This window comes from Amphiprion ocellaris, chromosome 14 (genome assembly GCF_022539595.1).
Source record: "Amphiprion ocellaris isolate individual 3 ecotype Okinawa chromosome 14, ASM2253959v1, whole genome shotgun sequence".
Taxonomy (NCBI): Eukaryota; Metazoa; Chordata; class Actinopteri; family Pomacentridae; genus Amphiprion; species Amphiprion ocellaris.
The window spans coordinates 26,888,057-26,907,132 of record NC_072779.1 but is presented as its reverse complement, the minus strand read 5'-3'; the positions used below and the strand labels follow the sequence as shown (position 1 = coordinate 26,907,132).

The window sequence follows — 19,076 nt, the reverse complement described above, 5'->3', positions numbered from 1 at the left end:
CATCAGGAAGATTTGTAAAAGAAAACTTTCCACCCAACAAGCACAATATGGTCTCATCTTCCTTCACTGTTCACCAAACCTCCTTTTTGCTAATGTCACTCCTGTGTATCTTCTTCACTGCTGCAGACCATAGACCACACGCCGCAGACATACTTTAGGTTCATTACCGACACCTTCTGGGCTGGAGTGTTCATCAGTGTTACCGGTGTACCACAAATTAGGGAACTGAGACAGGTGCGATAAAATGCATTAATTTATTTAATGCGTTATTTCCCCTGTTTAATTAATTAATCGAAATTAACGCGTTAAAGTCCCAGCCCTAGTTAATAAATGTTTGTATATCATTATCTTCGGTTCTACCGTGTATTTCCTTGTTTTGAGAACTGGAGGTAAATGAAATCAGACTTTATGACTTCAGAATGAGACTGATCAACTTCATTTTAGTCAAAGTTTCTTTGAAACTTAGCTGAAATCGATATTTTCCGCAGGCAAGCTGAGGATGGTGCCCCTAAATTAACAAGTGCAATTTTAATCATAAAGTGTAATTTCTATCATTTCTACACATTTCGCTATATACAACAGGCCTTAATGCACAAAAGTTATCAAAATCTTTCTCAAAATTCAAAGGGCGTGGGCGTGGCGGCCTCTGGAATTTTGATCCTCACCATGGAACATCAGGTGCTATGTAAATGCCCTGAACATGCTCCAATCTGCCTGAAACTTTACATGTATGATCAGAGTCCTGCCCTGATCACATCATATGACGAAGTCATGATCAGAGTCATAGCGCCACCTGCTGGCAACAGGAAATGTCATTTTTTACACTTTGATGTACTATTCTTAGCCTGTTGCTCAGATTTACCTGACATGTGGTAACATAAGCCTTAAGAAGTTGATAATTATTCCTGGAGAAAATGGTGACATCATCAAAAGGCGTGTTTGTGACAGCGCGGCGAATTTCGATGTCTCGCCATGACTACTGAAATGTTTATATCTCTGCTAATCCTGATCCAATCTGCCCCAAACTTCATGTGCTGGACACCAGGTCCAGTCTGAACACATCCACACTCATAAATTTAGAAATAGTCATAGCACCACCTGTTGGTAACAGGAAGTTTAGAAATTACATTTACATGCACCATTGCTCCAAATTTTGTCATATCATTCTGGAAATTGGTCAGCTCAGTCTTCATCTCTTGACAATGCCACAGTGTAAAGATTTTGACATTTTTGATACAATGCTGTTGCCGTGACAACACGTTGTTGCCGTGACAAACAGTATTTTTTGACAGGTTAGGAATGCTCAAAAGCTCACCAAAATTGCCACACACATCACCATCAGCTAAAGGAAGGACACTGCATGCATCTTGGCACTGCATGTGCTATAGCACCCCCTGCAGCATGTTTAACAAATAGCCCCCACAGCACATTTAATCTACATTCACGAATTTTGGTGGGCACATCAGGACGCAAAAAAGCCTCTCGGAGCCATCCCCTAAACCCAACAGGAAGTCTGCCATTTTGAATTAATTGGACAAATTTTGGAGATTTTTTTCATTTTCGAGAGCGAACTCCTCCTAGGGGTTAACTCCTAGAGACGTCAAATTTGGCCAGTACATACAACGCGACATCATGATCAAGAGTTACTAAAAGGTTCCTCCAAAGCCGAAGGGCGTGGCCATGGCGGCCCCTGGAAATTTGATCCTTCGCCATGAAACAGTAACTACTTTCTGACACATTAGGAATGGTCAGAAATTCACCAAAATTGCCACACACATCACAATTGGCAAAGGGAAGGACACTGTATGCATCTCAGCACTGCATGTGCTATAGCGCCCCCTGCAGTATTTTTAACAAATAGCCCCCGCAGAACGTTTCACTTACATGAACAATATTTGGTTGGTGTGTAGCACGTCAGAGCGGAAAAATAATTCTACAGTGCCCAAATCCTAAACTCAACAGGAAGTCTGCCATCTTGGATTAATTGCAAGATTTTTGGTCATTTTGGTCATTTTCAGTGACAACTCCAAGAGACATCAAATTTGGACAGTCTATAAACCCCGTCGCAATGATGATAAATTATCAAAATCATCTGCATCAGTTAAAGGCGTGGCCATGGCGACCCCCTGAAGTTTGATGCTTCACCATGAAACATCAACTACTGTCTAACTACCCTCTGCATGCTTTAATCTGCCTCAGACTTTACATGTTTAACCACAGTCCTGCCCTGACGACATTTCTATACTAATATCCGCTCACAGTTGTAGCGCCACCCACTGGAGAGGAAATTACGTTTCACACTTTGATGTACTATTGTTAGCCGATTGCCCATATACATGTTCATTTTTTTTTTATTCTCGTTACACTGGCTTCCAGTTATTTCTAGCTCTTCATATTGTCTCCTAGTGTGTTTCAAACTTGACAAACTGGTTCCTGGTGTGTTTTATCCTCTTTCTACTGGCTAGCAGTATGTCTCACTCGATTTCAACTGTCTCCCAGTATGTTTTAGTCTTGCTATATTGGCTCCCAGTATGTTTCAGTCTCTTTACACTGGCTTCAGTTGTCACAGTCTCTGCCTAGTCAGCCTTTCTGTCTTCTTCTCTTCCCTCTTATCCTTCTCTTCTCTCTCTCTCTCTCCTTCTCTCATGCCTTGCTTCTCCATCCTTTTCTCCTCCTCACTTCTCTATTCCTTGCTTCTCCTCCCCTCTCTCAGTTCTACCTGTTTCTGTCTCTTGTTGTCCCCTTCCCGGTACCTCCCCTCCGTGGTACGCCCCTAGGCATGCTGATGATCCCGGCCAATGGGACACAGCTGCTGAGGGAGAGCAGCTGTGCCCGATCACACATCAGCTGCATTTAAAGCCCGACTTGCCCCACCAGTAGCCGCTGGATCATTGCTTCAGCTGGCTCCCCGCCAGCCACTCCGCCCAGGTCTGTTTCGGCTCCAGACTCCCCCTGCCTGCTCAGTCCTGCCCTAGAACTCTCCATAGAGAGCCCAGCTTGATCCCGGAGCTTCCCCTCTGTCCCCGCCTTGGCTCCCCGCCACCGATCTCCGATGCACGTCAGCAGCCACGCGCTCTCCGCTGCGCGTCTGGCAGCACCGGCGTACGCCGCCCCAGACCGCCTGCTTCAGAACCTGTCTGCCGCCCTCCCTGTTTGAACTTGTTGATTGTGAGTCCAGCCGTTGTGTTTAGATTTAGGTTTTAGCCCGTGTAGTGGTCAGTGGTCAAACAAAGGTATTATGAATTCGGTAAGAAAGCTCAAAAAGCCCTGTCCTACCAATTAAAGGCAGAAGAAAGCTCAAGAACAATTAACCAGATCCAAAATGAAGCTGGTAACATCACACACAACCCATAAGAAATTAATGAAATCTTCGAACAGTTTTCTATAAATTTCAGAAATCAGAACTACCTGAAGACTTTACCACAATAGATGCGCTCTTATTCAATATCAAGTTGCCCAAACTGGACCAGGAGGAACAGAAATATCTTGATTTTCCATTTACTCCAAAGGAAATTGAAAAAGCCTTAACCTCTCTACGGTCCAACAAGTCACCGATTTCCCCCCAGAATTCTACAAAAAGTTGAAGGATTTACTCATTCCTCTCCTTATGGATGTAATTAATTTAACATCCAAAACTCAAGACCTCCCAGATTCCTTCTCCATGGCTATAATTACTGTTATCCAAAAAAAGCCAAAACAGACACGTTAAAATGCTCGTCTTTTCGACCTATCTCACTGTAGAATTCAGATTATAAATTGATTTCTAAAGCTCTTACCAACAGACCCAGTAAATACCTAGCAAAATTGATCAATCCAGACCAGACTGGTTTTATCCAAAAGAGATCTTTTGCAAGTGATTTGTGTAGTCTATTGAACATCATGCACTTGGCAACTTCCACGAAGGAACCTAGTAGAGCCATGAATTTGGATGCCGAAAAGGCCTTTGACAGGCTTGAGCGGCTTTATTTGTTCCGGGTCTTGGATAAGTTTGGATTTGATTCTGCCTTTATTAATTGGGTTAGCACTCTTTATTAAAAAAAAACCCAGGCCAGAATAGTCACCAATGGACACATTTCCACTGCCTTTTCGTTGAATAGATCTAGTAGACAAGGTTACCCCCTGTCTCCTGGGCTCTTTGTTCTTGCCAATGAGCTTTTAGCAGAGGCAATCAGAAGAGATGCAGACATAAAAGGCTTTATCGTGGGACCTACCATCCACAAAATTAAGCTTCTGGCGGACAATTTAATTCTTTATTTGACAAATCAATTTATTCTCCTGGATACTTTTGGGACTGTTTCGGGATATTAGGTCAATTGTGAAAAAAGTGAAATTATCCCACTGACAAAATTTTACTATGTTGAATACCAGGAAAGAAGTCCATTCAAATGGGCCCCAAACAGGCTGAGATACCTGGGAATCATGGTTGATAAAAATCTTAAAAACTTGTATAAACTTAATTACCCTGCATTGATTAATGAAATAATAATGGGTTTGCAGAAATGGATAACTGCCTATCACCCTGATTGGTCGAATAAATTGTGTTAAAATGAATATATTACCAAAATTACAGTACTTTTTCCAGTCCTTACCTATTCCAGAAAGTTTCTTTAAAACACTTAATAAACATATTCAACAGTTCATATGGAATGGTAAGACTTCAAGGGTTTCTGTGGAGAAATTTATATGGGATTATAAATTGGGTGGTCTTTGACTGCCTAGTTTTAAAAAGTGTTATTTGGCTGCCCAAATGCGATTTTTATCTTTTCTTTATGAGAAGTGTTCCCCCTGGGCCTGTATTGGAATGTATGCTTTTAAGGAGACTGCGCCTGGTGATTTCCTTTATAAATGGACCCCCAAACACTGTCCATGACATATATTCTATATTTTGTGTATGTTTTCTTAAATTGAAAATTTTGAAAAATCAAATATTCAAAAAAAATAAAAGATTTCCAAATTACTGTACATCCCAGCGAGTTCAGTGAAATCCATCATTAAGAAATGGAAGGAGTGTGGCACTTGTTAAAATCTTACTAGAGCTGACCGTCCTCACAAACTGCATGACCAGGCAATAAGAAGACTGGTGAGGGACTTCCAGGCGAGCGTTTCAAGATGGCTACGCAAGTCAAAATGCTCCTGGTCAACTTATTAAGAAAACTCCGAAGAAGCACGGGTATTGTACTTACAAGATACCAAAATGACTTAGAATGAGTGAAGTTAGAAATAAGAAAGCTGTTTCAGGAAAAACAAAGACAGTGAGGCTAAAGAAAAAAAAAGAGTGGCGACTGACAACACAACCTGCGTGGGGAATATGGAGTGTGATGCAGAAGAGGAGTACATTACCACCACTAAAGCTATTCAAAACCTCGGCAGAGATATACAAAGCCTAAAAACAGAACTAACTGACTTCAAAAATGACTTCAGAAGTGATATTAAACAAGAATTCAGCAGTTTCAAGACGGAGATAAACCAAAAGCTACATAATGTTATCGCCGATGTTTGTAACCATGGTGTGCGGCTAACTGAAGCAGAGCAACGAGTGGAGGAAACGGAGGCCACTAATACCAAGCTAAGAGACATCCTGCTTCATTCCTTCAAACAGCAAAGACTTCTCCAACCCAAGGTAACCAACCTCAAAGGAAGATTACGCCATAATAACATTCGCATATACAGCATTAAGGAAGGCACAGAGGGAAGCTCAATGCTAACGTTCATTGATAACTTTCTGAAGACAGAGCTGGGGCTCGACAGAAACGCAGATTTACAAATTCAGCGGGTACACTGATCAATCGGCCCTAAACCTCAGGATAATGCCGTCTCAAGATCTATTCTGGTGAACTTCCAGAGATATGACATATGGCAGGAAAAGAGACTTTCCATTGCAAAGAGGGAGCCCCTATTTTGATGTAGGACTGACTCTCCACTAGAATATTAAAAGGTATTGGGAAAATGACAGGGCAGTGTAAGACCCTGAGGTTGGAAGTCCTCTTTATACTGTTTTCTAATGTTCCTGTTATTACAGTTTGTTTTTGTTACAGTACATGTGTTTATTTTTGCCTGCGCATGCAGATTTACCTGTTGTGATGGGGTTCAGTAAATTCAAAGTAGCTTCTTGGAGTGTGAATGGCTTAAGTAACCCAGTTAAGAAGAGCAGAGTAATGTCAAAAATGAGAAGGGAAAACCACCAAATCATATTTCTCCAGGAAACACACCTATCTCAAAATGAACATGAAAAACAGTTGTAAATGAAGTAAAATCTGAAATTAGGACCTTTCTCGATCTTAATGACAATGGGAAAGTGAATCCAAGTATATTATGGGACACTTTAAAAGCTGTTATCAGGGGTAAATTAATATCTCTTAGTACAGCACTCAAGAAAGCAAAAGAAAGTAAATTTAAACAGCTTGAAATCAACCTAAAAGAATTGGAACAACAACACAGTGAGAATTCGGACTCCCAGATACTGATTAAAATGAAAGCAATTAGTAATCAGATCCGGGACATTTATAATGAAGAATCAGAGAAAAAAATATAAATTTCTAAAACAATCATACTGCGAGGTAGGTCCTAAAGCTACAAAATTATTAGCTATGAAAATACGAAAAAAACAGACCTCACAATCAGTATACAAAATATTAGACCCTGATTCTGGACAAATAGTTCATAACCTAGATGAAATCAATACTGCATTCCAGACATACTATAAGGCTCTGTATACACAATCAAAGTAAAGAGAACATAAAATCTTTCCTAAGTTCGTGGGAGTTACCCTCAACTGGAGAACATCAGAACGAGTACCTGATATCACAAATTATAAGAAAGGAACTGGAGACTGCACTGAATAAATTAAAAAATAATAAGACACCGGGAAGCGATGGTCTACCAGCTGAATGGTATAAGATGTTTAGAGAAGAGCTGACTCCGGTACTTTTGAATTCTTGGAATTGGACTCTTAATGAAATGTCAGACCCTCCCTCATGGAGAGAGGCTGTCATCTCTGTCATCCCAAAGGAGGGCAAGAACAAAACTCTATGTAGCTCATACAGACCGATTTCAATCTTAAATCAAGACTACAAATTGTATGCGTCCATCATGTCCAGGAGATTAGACTCCTTTATACCAGATCTAATTGACAATGACCAAACTGGTTTTGTCCGGGGACACGAAACACAAAATAATATTAGATTTTCTCTTCATATAATTCAAAATATCAGAAAAAAAAAATCAAATGCTGTGTTGATCAGCCTAGACGCTGAAAAAGCTTTTGATCGTGTGAATTGGGAATATTTGTTTTTGGTCTTGGAATGATTTGATTTTGCTGAAAAGTCAATTAATATTTTTAAAACTTTATATTCAGCTCCTACGGTAAGAATCAGGATAAATGGACGAATTACTGATCGCATAAAATTGGAAAAATCTACTCGTCAAGGATGCCCTCTCTCACCAATCCTTTTTGCACTCTACATCTTGGCACAAGTAATAAGAGAAAATTGTAATATACAGGGAGTTCCAATAAATAATAAGGAACATGAGATAGCATTGTATGCCGATGATGTTTTATTATATATCCAAATCCAGATGTCTGCCTTCATCCCCTTTTAGATCTCCTGCACATATTTGGTACAAATTCAGGATACAAGTTAAATATCCAAAAAACACAAGCATTAAGATTTGCACCCAGCACCTGAGGTAAAACAAAGACTACCATCAACTGGTCTCAAGAAGCAATCAAATACCTTGGAGTTTGGTTAACACACTGTCCTAACGCTCTGCATAAAAAACATTATGAAACCATGAATAAGAAAATTAAAGAGGCTCTTTGTAATTGGTCAATATCCCTGCTGTCCGTTAGTACAAGAATTGACATTGTAAAGATGTCAATTTTACCTAGATTACTGTATTTATTTATGTCACTACCAGTTAAAGTTCCAACCAGTTAGTTTCAAGAATTTCCAGATTTATTTGGAATGGAAAGAAACCCAGGATAAAATACAGTACGCTAACAATCAATAGGGAAGGAGGTGGTATGTCTCTCCCTAACCTGAGAGACTATTACCATTCTGCCCAATTAAGAATATAGTTGGTTGGTGTGATAGTGGATATGAGGCTAAATGGAAGGAGATGGAAAGTGAGTGCAAGAGAATCCCAATACAAGCAATGATTGGAGATTTCAAATTAATGTCAAATTATCAAGACCATCTCCATAACCTTATTTACCTTACATACTTGGTTCGAGGTTATAAAGCAATTAAATTTGTGGACCCAGTTAAAAACACTCAGATGGCTTGGATAAAGAATTTAAACCAAACAGTATAGATTCTAGATTTAGACATTAGACAAATTACTGCTTATTGAACTATGATGAAGAAAAACACTTTGCATAACTTCCAGATACTCAAGGGAAAATACAATTTGCAAAATCATGATTTTTGCAGATACTTACAGCTACGCCAATACTATGTTAAAGAAATTAGAACTAAGTGGCATGACACAGTTGGTGGTACAGGCATACACTGCTGGGCCTAAATCTATAGTCTCAAAACTGTATCAGAGCATCACAAAATGCAGCGGAACTACCACAACATACATCAAGCAGAGATGGAAGAAAGAATTAAATGATAAAATATCCAATCAGCAATGGGAGAATATGTGTGAAACAATTTTTTCTACATCCTGTTCTACGTACTGACACAAGTTTGGTTGGAAGAATCTTGTTCGTTTTTTTGTCACTCCTAAAATGAAAGCACACTTAATATCAAGGAGACGTACATGTTGGAGAGATTGTGGGGGGAAGGGGTGGGCCATCATCACATTTTCTGGAGCTGCCCTAAGATACAAATATTTTGGGAACACATTTGGAGAATTATGCAGCATGTCCTTGGTCAACAGATCCCAATGACATGCATGTCACTTTATTTGGGTGATCTACCAGAAGGAATGTTAGGAAACGATAAATACCTCCTGAAAATATTAACTGCAGCAGCAAAAAAAGCGATAACTTGTAAATGGTTACAATCCATCCCACCTACAGTAGATGATTGGAAGGAAATTGTTCAGGAGATTCATGAGATGGAAAGACTGACCTTCCTTCTGAGACTGAGAAAAGATGTATACACTCCAAGATGGACAAAATGGATAAAATACTTGTCAGCACTGCTCCCTCTAACCTGCACGTGTGCGCAATTGCGCACTGCTGACACGGTCTCCGCGCACAGAAAAAAAAATCCAACCTGAATTGAAAATAAAATAAACACATAATTCATTCTGTGCTGTTTTTCACTGTGAGTCAGTGAGTGACCGATGACTGGCTGCTCCAGCCAATGATATGATTCATACGTATTTACGCAGCTAATCAACGTCATTGACAGGCGTCCTTCTGTGCAGCCACCATGTTATAGCTAGCAGATCAGTGTGGCCGATGTGGAGGGAAGACACGGTAATAATGTTAAGTTGCTGCTTATGTTGACCCCTTAAAATAATGGCCAAATGAACGGGCAGTGGAACATCCCCGCACCAAGCCAAAGTAAAAAAGAAATGCCATTCTTTTAAGATGGAATGACTGCTGGAGTATGTGCAAACAGAAGAAGAAACGGTGAAATTGGGTGAGATTTTATCTTTTTCGAGCGAGAAAGGTCTGCTCTGCAAAACATGTTGTGAAGCCAAAATAGCAAGCGAGTTTTCGGAGGGAAAAGTGTGGACAGAATGGAAGCTGGACTACCTCAAGCGTCACACTCAGCACAAAAGTCATTTGAAAGCGATTGGAATTGTAAGAAGATGTAAGATGGGAATAGGGATCGCTACATTGTTCGGGGAGCGTGCCAAAGACTGAGAGAAGAGGAACGAGCTGTCACTCGTAAAGAAATCAACCCCAAGCAAGTTAAAGTTCTCATCGACAATATTCTACTGGCCATCAACATGAATGCTTCTATGCTGTCGGTTCAACAAATTCACGATCACATGGCAAAGTATGTGAGTATACCAGAAAGCTGGCGAAGAAAAAATTATGCCTTTGAGTTTGTGAATTCCTTCAATCAAATAGTACAGAATGAGATGATGTGTAAAGTTAAAAATGCACCTTGGCACACCCTGATCGTAGATAACAGCACAGACATAACAGTGCACAAAATGCTAGTCCTGTATATTAAATACAAGGAGGAAAATAACGTCAACCATAAAACTGTGTTCAGCGGCATCACCCAGCTGACAGCATGCACCGCTCAGGATATTGTGCAGGCAGTAACTCAGTTTCACACCAAGCATGAACTAGACATGCAGAGAATGGTGATGCTGACCTCCGATGGTGCCTCAGTAATGCTAGGAAAGCACAACGGAGTTGCAGCTTTATTAAAACAGCAAATACCACAGCTAACTGAACAACACTGTGTGGCCCATAGAGAGGACTTGGGCATTGATGATGCATGGAAAGATGTACCTTTGATGCGTGATGTGGAAACTTTTCTTAGAACGGTTTATTCTACGTTCTCTAGATCCACTGTAGGGAGGGGAAAGTTGGAAGACCTAGCAAAGATTCTTGATGAGGATACACTGTCATTCAGGCCTCTGAACAAAGTGCGGTGGCTGTCGCGGGACCAAGCTGTGAATGCTGTTCTGAGGAACTACACTCTGCTGCAGGACTACTGCAAGAGAGAATCCAGTGATAACAGAGATCCAGTGGCAATTTACTGTTACAAAAAGCTGACCGATTCAAAGTTCAAGGTTACTCTCACTGCTCTGGGAGATGTTTTGGGCGAGCTGGCACAATTGTGTCTTTCTTTTCAAAGACGCGACCTGACTGTGATGGAAGGGCACTGCTTTGCAAGGGCGAAGATTGAGAAACTGCGTTCCCAATACTTGACAGAGGAAAAGGATGTCAAGTGGAGTGACCGTGTCAAAGAGGCGATGAGGGCCTCATCAGCTCATGGCAGAAATACTGGTGAGATTACTCATTTTATTCGTAAGCTCTGTGATCACTTGGATGCTCGTTTTCCAGAGGATGAATTAAAGGAGTGGTCTGCATTGGACATTGAGGCATTGAGCTCAGACATCAGTTTTGAGTATGAAGCAGCAGACATTGCCACACTGGCAAAGAAGTATGAGGCCATTCTCCACCAGCCACATTCTGTGGAGGTCATTAACAGTGAATATGCTGAATTCAAGTACATAATGAGGCAAAAACTGAAACACGGGTCAATCAGTACATTTTCTGATATGGGACTGCAACACTAAAATGTGAGGAGCTAAAACACATCTTACAGCTTGTGGACATTTGTGCCACATTTCAAGGATCCAGTGCAGATTGTGAAAGAGGATGTAGTTTAATGAATCGGATCAAAACAGCATCCAGAAATCGTCTTGAAGTGGACCATTTGGACCAGCTGATGCGCATAAAGTCAAAGCTGCAAGCAGACGAGGCCATCAACCTGGACAACGTGTACAACCATTGGAGATGTGAAAAGGACAGACGGGAAAATAAAGGTGAAATTTTTTTTTCTCAGTCTTTTATGCTTATTCTAGTGTCATTTATTACAAATTTTCAACTATAATGGTTAATAATCATTAAATGCTATTACCATGATGAGTAGTAGATGCTAATAAAAACTGTGTAATTATATATTTTACAGTTGATGGAATTTTCCCAGTATCACATGCTTGTGCTACAGCACACATCTCATTGTGCAAAATGTGAAAGTTTCAATGTGAACAAAATTTTATCTCTAAAAGGTTTACGTCTCAATTCTTCCAGAGCAGGAGCCCCACCCTGACTCCAGTAGGAGGATCTTCACAACTGGGACAAAGTGTGCAACCACTGGAGAAGTGAGAAGGACACACAGGAAAAATAAGGTGAAATTTAAGTCCTCAATCAGTTTTATGTTCATCTAGTGTCATTTATTTACAATTTTCATTTATGGATATTGATCATTAAATACTGTCACTAGTTTATGAGTAGTAGAAATGCAAATAATCGTGTCATTATATACACTATTTTGCAGACAAAAAGTTACAGGACTCTCTCCCAGACCACAGTAGGACAATCTCACCCAGTGCACAGCAGGAGCTTCACACACACGGAGCCAGAGTGTTCGGAAACTTCGACTTCACTTTCATTTTTACCTGATACAGATTAATTTTGATCTATATTGAAGTTTTATTTAAGCTACAGGTTCTTTTTTGGCCAGAAATTACCTAAACAAGTGATTAAAACTCAGTAAAACATTGTGTTAGAGATGCCAATGTTGAATTTTAACTATTTCTATGTGGCTGTTTTCGTCAGTTTTACAAAAATGCCATGTCCAAAATTATTCATACCCTTGAAATGTGCATCGAAAGACTCTCTTTCAATTAAAAACACACATTTCTGCAGTTTAACAGGTATTAATATAACATGATCAGATCAGTTAAACTGATGTTTTTGCTGCTTTAGACGTCTGAATTTCTGATCAAAATGTGACAATAAGAGGAGAGTCTGAATTTATACTCTTTTGCAAATATAATCCCCCAAATTATTCATCCCCATGTCAAATTTAGATTTAAAGTCAATTTTTATTTGACCAACAGGTTGGAAATGACATACAAGTAATTAAAACAGTAAAACACTGTTTAGATGCTAATGTTGAATTTTAACTATTTCTATGTGGTTGTTTTACAGTTGTACTAGAATGACGTGTCCACACAGATTTATAACAAGATTTTTACATAAATATTCAAAGGTACATTCAAATTTCCTGTTTTATGTTGTTCTAATTTGTTTGTTTAATGTGATTTAAACAGCAAACACAGTAGTTGCTGTCCTATAGTGGCCTTTAAAGGCATGTTACAGTTAAAATGATGTTTTTGCTGTTCTAGACATCTGAATTTCTGATTAAAACATGACAATAAGAGTCTGGAATTACACACTTTTGCAAATATAAACCCCAAAATTATTCCTCCCAGTTGATACTCATAATACAAGTCAGAGCTTTATAATAAAATGTTAAGTGTGTTTTCAAAACTGGAGTTTATAGTTGGCTTGGTTTGGTTGGCAGTTCATGTTTTGCCATAGTTAAAATGAAATGTTTATGCTTCCAATAGCATCAACATACTACACAGGTCATGAACAAGATCTTTGTAATTTTCATTGTAAGTGGGCTAAAGCACTTAATTAAAAGTGTTCTAACAGAAATGTAAATGCTGTAATTTGATTATTTTAATAAACCATGTAACTTGGATGGATGCGATGCTGGCGTGACCACAGTGCACACGTCTGATGTTGCTCACAGTGGTCCAAGGGACGGCTCAGGGAGTTTGTGTGTTTGTTCAGACTCATGAAAAATTAGAGGGAACATTGCTTGTCAGGATAGGGAGTGTGGTTGATGTCCCCCCTCTTTATGTTTTAAAACTTCTCTGTATGTTTCAAATGTCATTCACCTTCCCCCTTTTGCATATTTTATCAGTCATCCAGAATTAGCCACATATTTTGAAGTGATTGTATAAATATGCCCCTGTACACATTTACCAATTTAAAACGGGACAGAAATTTGTGAATAGCATAGTGCCTGGCAACTTTATTTGTTGTACTGTATGTTTGTCTTGTTTGTTTTATGTTTTGCTGTTTGTTCTTTCCTGCCAAAAAAAAATAAATAAAATCTAAGTATCAACAAAAGAAAACTGGTGAGGGAGGCCACACAGACATCTACGATCACTCTGAAGGAGTTAAAAGCTTCAGTGGTTCAGATGGGAGAGACTGTATATACAACAACTGTTGTTCAGGTTCTTCACCAGTGAAAGCTGTATGGAAGAGAGGGAAAGAAAAAGCCACTGTTGAAAAAAGCTCAGATGAAATCTCGCCTGGAATTGACCCAAAGACATGTGGGACACTCCAAGATCAATTAGAAGAAGGTTCTTTGGCCTGATTATATAAAAATTTTGCTTTTTGGCCATCAGACTAGACACTACATTTGACGAAAACAAAACACTGAACATCACAACAAACACACCATCTTCACCATGAAGTATGGTGGTGGCAGCATCATGATCAGGAGATGGTTCCAAGCAGTAGGCCGTGGAAGGCTTATAAAGGTGGTGGGGAACATGAATGCTGAAAAATATTGCCAAATCCTGGATAATAATCTGACTCAGGAGAGTTCTCAAGAGAACAACGATTTGGGGGAAGATTTATTTTCCAACAAGATAACGACCCCAAGCATACGGTAAAGGCTACATAGAAATGGCTCAAAGACAACAAGGTGAATGTTCTGGAGTGGCCAAGTCAAAGTCAAGATCTCAATCCAATCGAGAATTTGTGGCTGGACTGGAAAAGAGCTGTTCACTCCCCATCCCCAAGCAATCTGACAAAACTTGAGGTGTTTTGCAAGGAAGAAAGGAGAACAATTGCAGTGTTCAGATAAGCAAGGCTGATTGAAATCTGTCCACACAGACTCAGTGCTACGATTGCACCCAAAGTTGCATCTCCTAAATACTGACCTGAAGGGGGCACATGGGTTATGCAATAATTTACTTTACCTGATATATTTTAATTAATTGACATGATTTTGTAAAAATCTGTTTTCACTGTGATATTAAAGAGTTCTTTTTGTTGCAAATTCTTGTCAAAAAAGCCTAATTATATTGCCTATGATTTCATGTATAAAAGCAACAACAGGCTGAACATCCAGCGGGGGTGAATACTTTTTATAGGCACTGTATGCCAAAAAAGTAGTTACTAAATACTGACATTTTAAAACCCGATGCATCATACATATTAAAAGTTAAACAGGCTGGAACATTAGCCTGTGTTTGACTCTTGTCTTTGTTGTACAACAGAAAATGGAATAAACTCCTCAGGGTAGTATTACTAGTTGGTAACCATCTTACAGAAGCTGGCCAGGCAGCATTGCTAGGATTTTATCAGTCTGACACATCATAGATTGCAGGTATAAGCCTTCCATTGGCCTCTCCTTCCACTATCTCTGACTTAGAAGTTTAAAAATCCATCACTATGTGAAATGTCACAAACTCCAGAGCAACAACTTACACACTGAAAGTTTTAAGTTTTATCAAATGTTAGGATAGTAAGACAATAAAGCAGCCCTGCTAGTTTTTTTGGTAAATAGTAAATTTTATCGGCAGTGCTCGCCTCCCTGCATGCAAATGCAAATGAAATGCAAATGAAATGTTCCACCAAAGCAATTCACTATTTTAAGTGAACAGTATCAGTGCATTCTTTTCTTAGCTCTAGTCACAAGACAACTGTGACTGGTTTAAAGAAATATAATAATGTTAAGAGCGTTTTTGCCCAAATGACAAAATGATAATGAGGAACAGTCAGACCAGTCTACACAGCACTATATCAGTGGCAGAGAATGGTCTGAGAATAGCATCGCACCCTGCATTTACAGTTACACACTGCCTCCACTTGACTGAGGCAACTTAAAATGTAATGAGAGGACAGAAAATTGGCTATGAAAGCTTGCCTAAAGGGTTTGTCTCATAATGTATTGATACAACCTGTTTTGTGTGTGCTAAATCAGCATTAATATATATATTGTTAATAAGATAGCGATGCAAATAAGCACTTCAGCTTCTGTGATGGTACCTTCCTGTGTGCTGATAAAGTTATGACTAGTTACACATAAGCCTTGGTCAACACACAGTGGTGGAAAAAAGTTTTTTGACAGCCTTTAAATTTGACACAATCTCAGAGCCTCTTATGTATCAGGGGCTTCTTGACAGCCTCATAGGACTTTAAGCCACAATCTAAAAGTCGGCCACGTACGCTGTGGGTGGAACGCTGGACACCATTGTGGTTTTACCTCTGCTGCTGAAGCTCCTGTGATGTCATTCGGCAGTTTTCCCTGCACATACGGATCAGGATGCGGTCATTTCTTGCTGAAGAAACCCTTGGACGCCCAGAACCTGGTTTGTCTTTAAAGCTGTTGGTTAGTCTGTATTTCTGCAGAGTGTATTCAACTGCCGAGGGACTGCATCTGCACTTTCTGGCTATCTGGTGGCAGCTGTACCCTTCCTGGCTGAGAATCTGTATCTTCAGGTGTGTTTCCTGCATTAGGTTCCTTGTTTTAGCCATTTTTGTCTCTGAAGAACTTTCAAATGTGCTGGCTTTATATATAAACGAAGCACAGAAACAAAAATTGTGTCTTTTAATAAAAAGCACGGCCTTCATTAGTGGATCACTGGTACCAAAATGACCCAATCCTCAAAATTTCTTATGTGTTTTTATGGAACCAATCAATTTTAAGTTTTTAATGGCTTTTTTTTAGGATTTGTTTAACATTTTGGCTATGACTGTACTAAAATAAATTACATTTGATTACCTACGAGAGATTCTTAATGCAATATTTCACAAACGAATGGGGTGTCTGAAAACTTTTTTTCACCACTGTATATGTTTTGTGTTTCCTTTAAGATTATGAAATAAATGTATTGCAGGCAACCTTTGAGGTACAAATCAAGGATAAATGAAACTTCACTACAATACAAATTCTGTTTTCTTAAGTTAGAAAGTTGTTTGTTGTTGTTTTTGACCTCTAGTAGGACTACTGAGAAGTTTTTCTTTGAGTGTTTCCCTGTTTCATTTATTACGTACTTAGGTATGCATGTGTAAGCAAATGGTCATGGGGGAAGCATGGTACACATCTTGTCAATCAGTTCACATTATTCCACAAATTAACAAGGACAGCAGCAAAAATATGCTATCATGCCCATGTAAAGATAGAGAAAAAGACAGCAAGCTAGTGAACATTTGCACCATACAGGACACCAAAGAATAAAAGTCTCCTCACCAAAATTTCTATCAACATACTGCACATATTTAGTTCACACTTTCAGGACTAACCACCAGTGAAAAGGTTCATTTAGAAATATGAAGCTGCTCACCTCCATGTTTCTCTCCAAGCATTTGGAGGACACTGACAAGTCTGACCCAGAGGACTCAGAGCAGATGGAGGGCCAGTCATCCCAGTCTGCATGGGGAATGTTGTGAGGGTGACAAATTTTCAGAGAGTTGCTCTGACAGGTGTCCAGGGCTGAAGCAGTGAGGCTGGGGTCAGCTGTACACATATCCCAACCAGAGGTCTGCTTCAACTGATTTTGTTTGGTTTTCCTTTTAGCTGAGTGGGAGGCACCCAGTGATCTCTGTAGCGAGGCCTTGGAGTACGTTAAGAGAGGTGTCGTCTGACAGGTGTTACTGTCGTCTTCCTGAGCTGGTTTCCTTGAGGGGCTTTTGAAAACACAGCCAGGGGGTCCTGCTCTCTGCAGTCCCTGCAACAGTCTCCCATGGGCCTCTAGCAGGTGGCACAGGGAGATTGCCTTTTCTAGCTCAAAATCCTGCCGGTGATGCAGTTTATAAGCTGCCTGCTCACCATTTATCTGCTCATACAGCGTCAGCAGCAACTGCTCCAGCTTTGCATACGTTTGCCCGCTGCAAAAACAAAAAGCCTTTTTCCCTGTGGAATCTACTTTGCTGCACTGTCCACTGTCTTTAATGTTCACCTCCTTAATCAGGAGATGCCCACGTCTCTGAGAGTCTCTGTCCTTTTGGCACCCTCGCCGGGCCATCAACTCCCTCAAAGCTCTCTGCTGTTCCTTCTCTGCTTCTTCTCGCAGGTGCCGAAGCTCCACACTAAGTTGGCCCCAAACCCGCTGTGTTCGGTGCTTCTCAGATTCCAAATCAGCACACAGCCTCTCCAACTCTCGCCCATAGCCCGTCTGGTCCTGGCATGGTTTGTTGGAGGACAGTGCCAGAGGGTTATCCCTGTCTTTCCTCATGATGCTTCATTCACAGCACCGCATGCAAGAAAGGATGAGATGAGGGCCATGCATTAGAATTGAGAGGAAATGCAGGTAGATGATGGTGGTTATTGGACATGCAGCATGCAATGATAACATCTGGAAAGACTGGACAGTGGAGAGTATTAGAAAAATGGTCAAATGTTTCACATTAATGTAATAAGCAGGAGTAAGAAATGTTCGCAGCACATTGGAAGCACAGCTAATGATTGAGGAATTGCTCCTTTGTTTCGGGAAGGATAAAGAAAAAGCTTTAGAAAAGCAGGTACAGTGAACACACCAATGAAATCTTCAGATTTTTTTGTTAAAAATCAAGAAAGAAGCCCACAGATTTCTGTGCAAGGAGGATCATAGGCAAAGATTTTGGACGGGTGTGGGGCGATATGCCCCCTCAACATTCAGAACACCTAAGTATTTAGATATGTAACAATGCCTCAGACAAGGGCAGGTCTTTTTAAGGGCAGGTCTTTTTTTTATGAGAAATATTATTAGATCTGTATATATTTCATTATATTTTGAATTGTCACATGGTGACTAAATTTGGTGTTTTGCTTTACATAAATAAATATTTATTTCAATCATAAATTGAGCCAGAAAGTACTTGTAATTGTAACCAAAAAGTGTTTGCAGTTTACAGCATAAGAAGAAATTAGTGTCAGTTATCCTTGTTTAAACTGGGATTAACATGTTACAGATGGATTTTAAATATAAAATTAAGAATTATTTATCCTGTGGGCTATAATATTTAAAACATAAGCTTCATAAATGAAACAAAGTCATTTTGATGCATTAATAAGATGTCAGTCACAATGTTGGGGCTGAAGTTGGAGTTGAATCGATCCTTTAAGGCTATTTCAACGAGTAAAAAAAACAAAAAACAAAAACAAAAAACAGTGGTTATAATGGAGGGCACAGAGCAGGGAAAATCGGTTTTCGGCAAACTATCCCTTTTTGGCACAGACTGGGCTATGTAAAGTTATTCTAAACAATACAAATCTTACGTCTGCGTTTAAATCTGATATCGTTTTAGTTTGTTCTGTCTAAACTGGGCTTTCTGAACAGATGTCACATCATGCAGGTACAAACAGACAACTACAAATTCACTCAAATATGATTAGTGGAGCTTGTGCTCAGGAGCAGCAGCCTCACATTAAGCTGGAGGTGCAACAAGTGAACCGGTGCGCTCCCACCAAACAGTACTTGCCCTGTTAGCTTCCGTTACTGGAACCAGTTTAACCCACTGGGTCAAGTTAGCGCTGCCCATATGGACGCCAGTTTACGGCTCATATTACACAGGG

General features: G+C 39.8%; 1 protein-coding gene across 15 annotated transcripts in view; it reads right to left on the bottom strand.

Moving 5' to 3' along the window:
- Positions 1-19,076, bottom strand: part of LOC111567935 (RIMS-binding protein 2) — a 112,448-nt gene that overhangs the window by 92,993 nt on the left and 379 nt on the right. For 13 of the 15 annotated variants that reach the window (XM_035947709.2, XM_035947712.2, XM_035947713.2 and 10 more), the window contains exon 2: positions 16,867-17,761. The exons of 1 other annotated variant lie outside the window; for it this stretch is intronic. In XM_035947709.2, the coding sequence (XP_035803602.2) occupies positions 16,867-17,761 (895 nt within the window). The remainder of the gene's footprint in view (positions 1-16,866; positions 17,762-19,076) is intronic. One more of the 15 variants, XM_035947717.2, reaches the window with a different exon arrangement.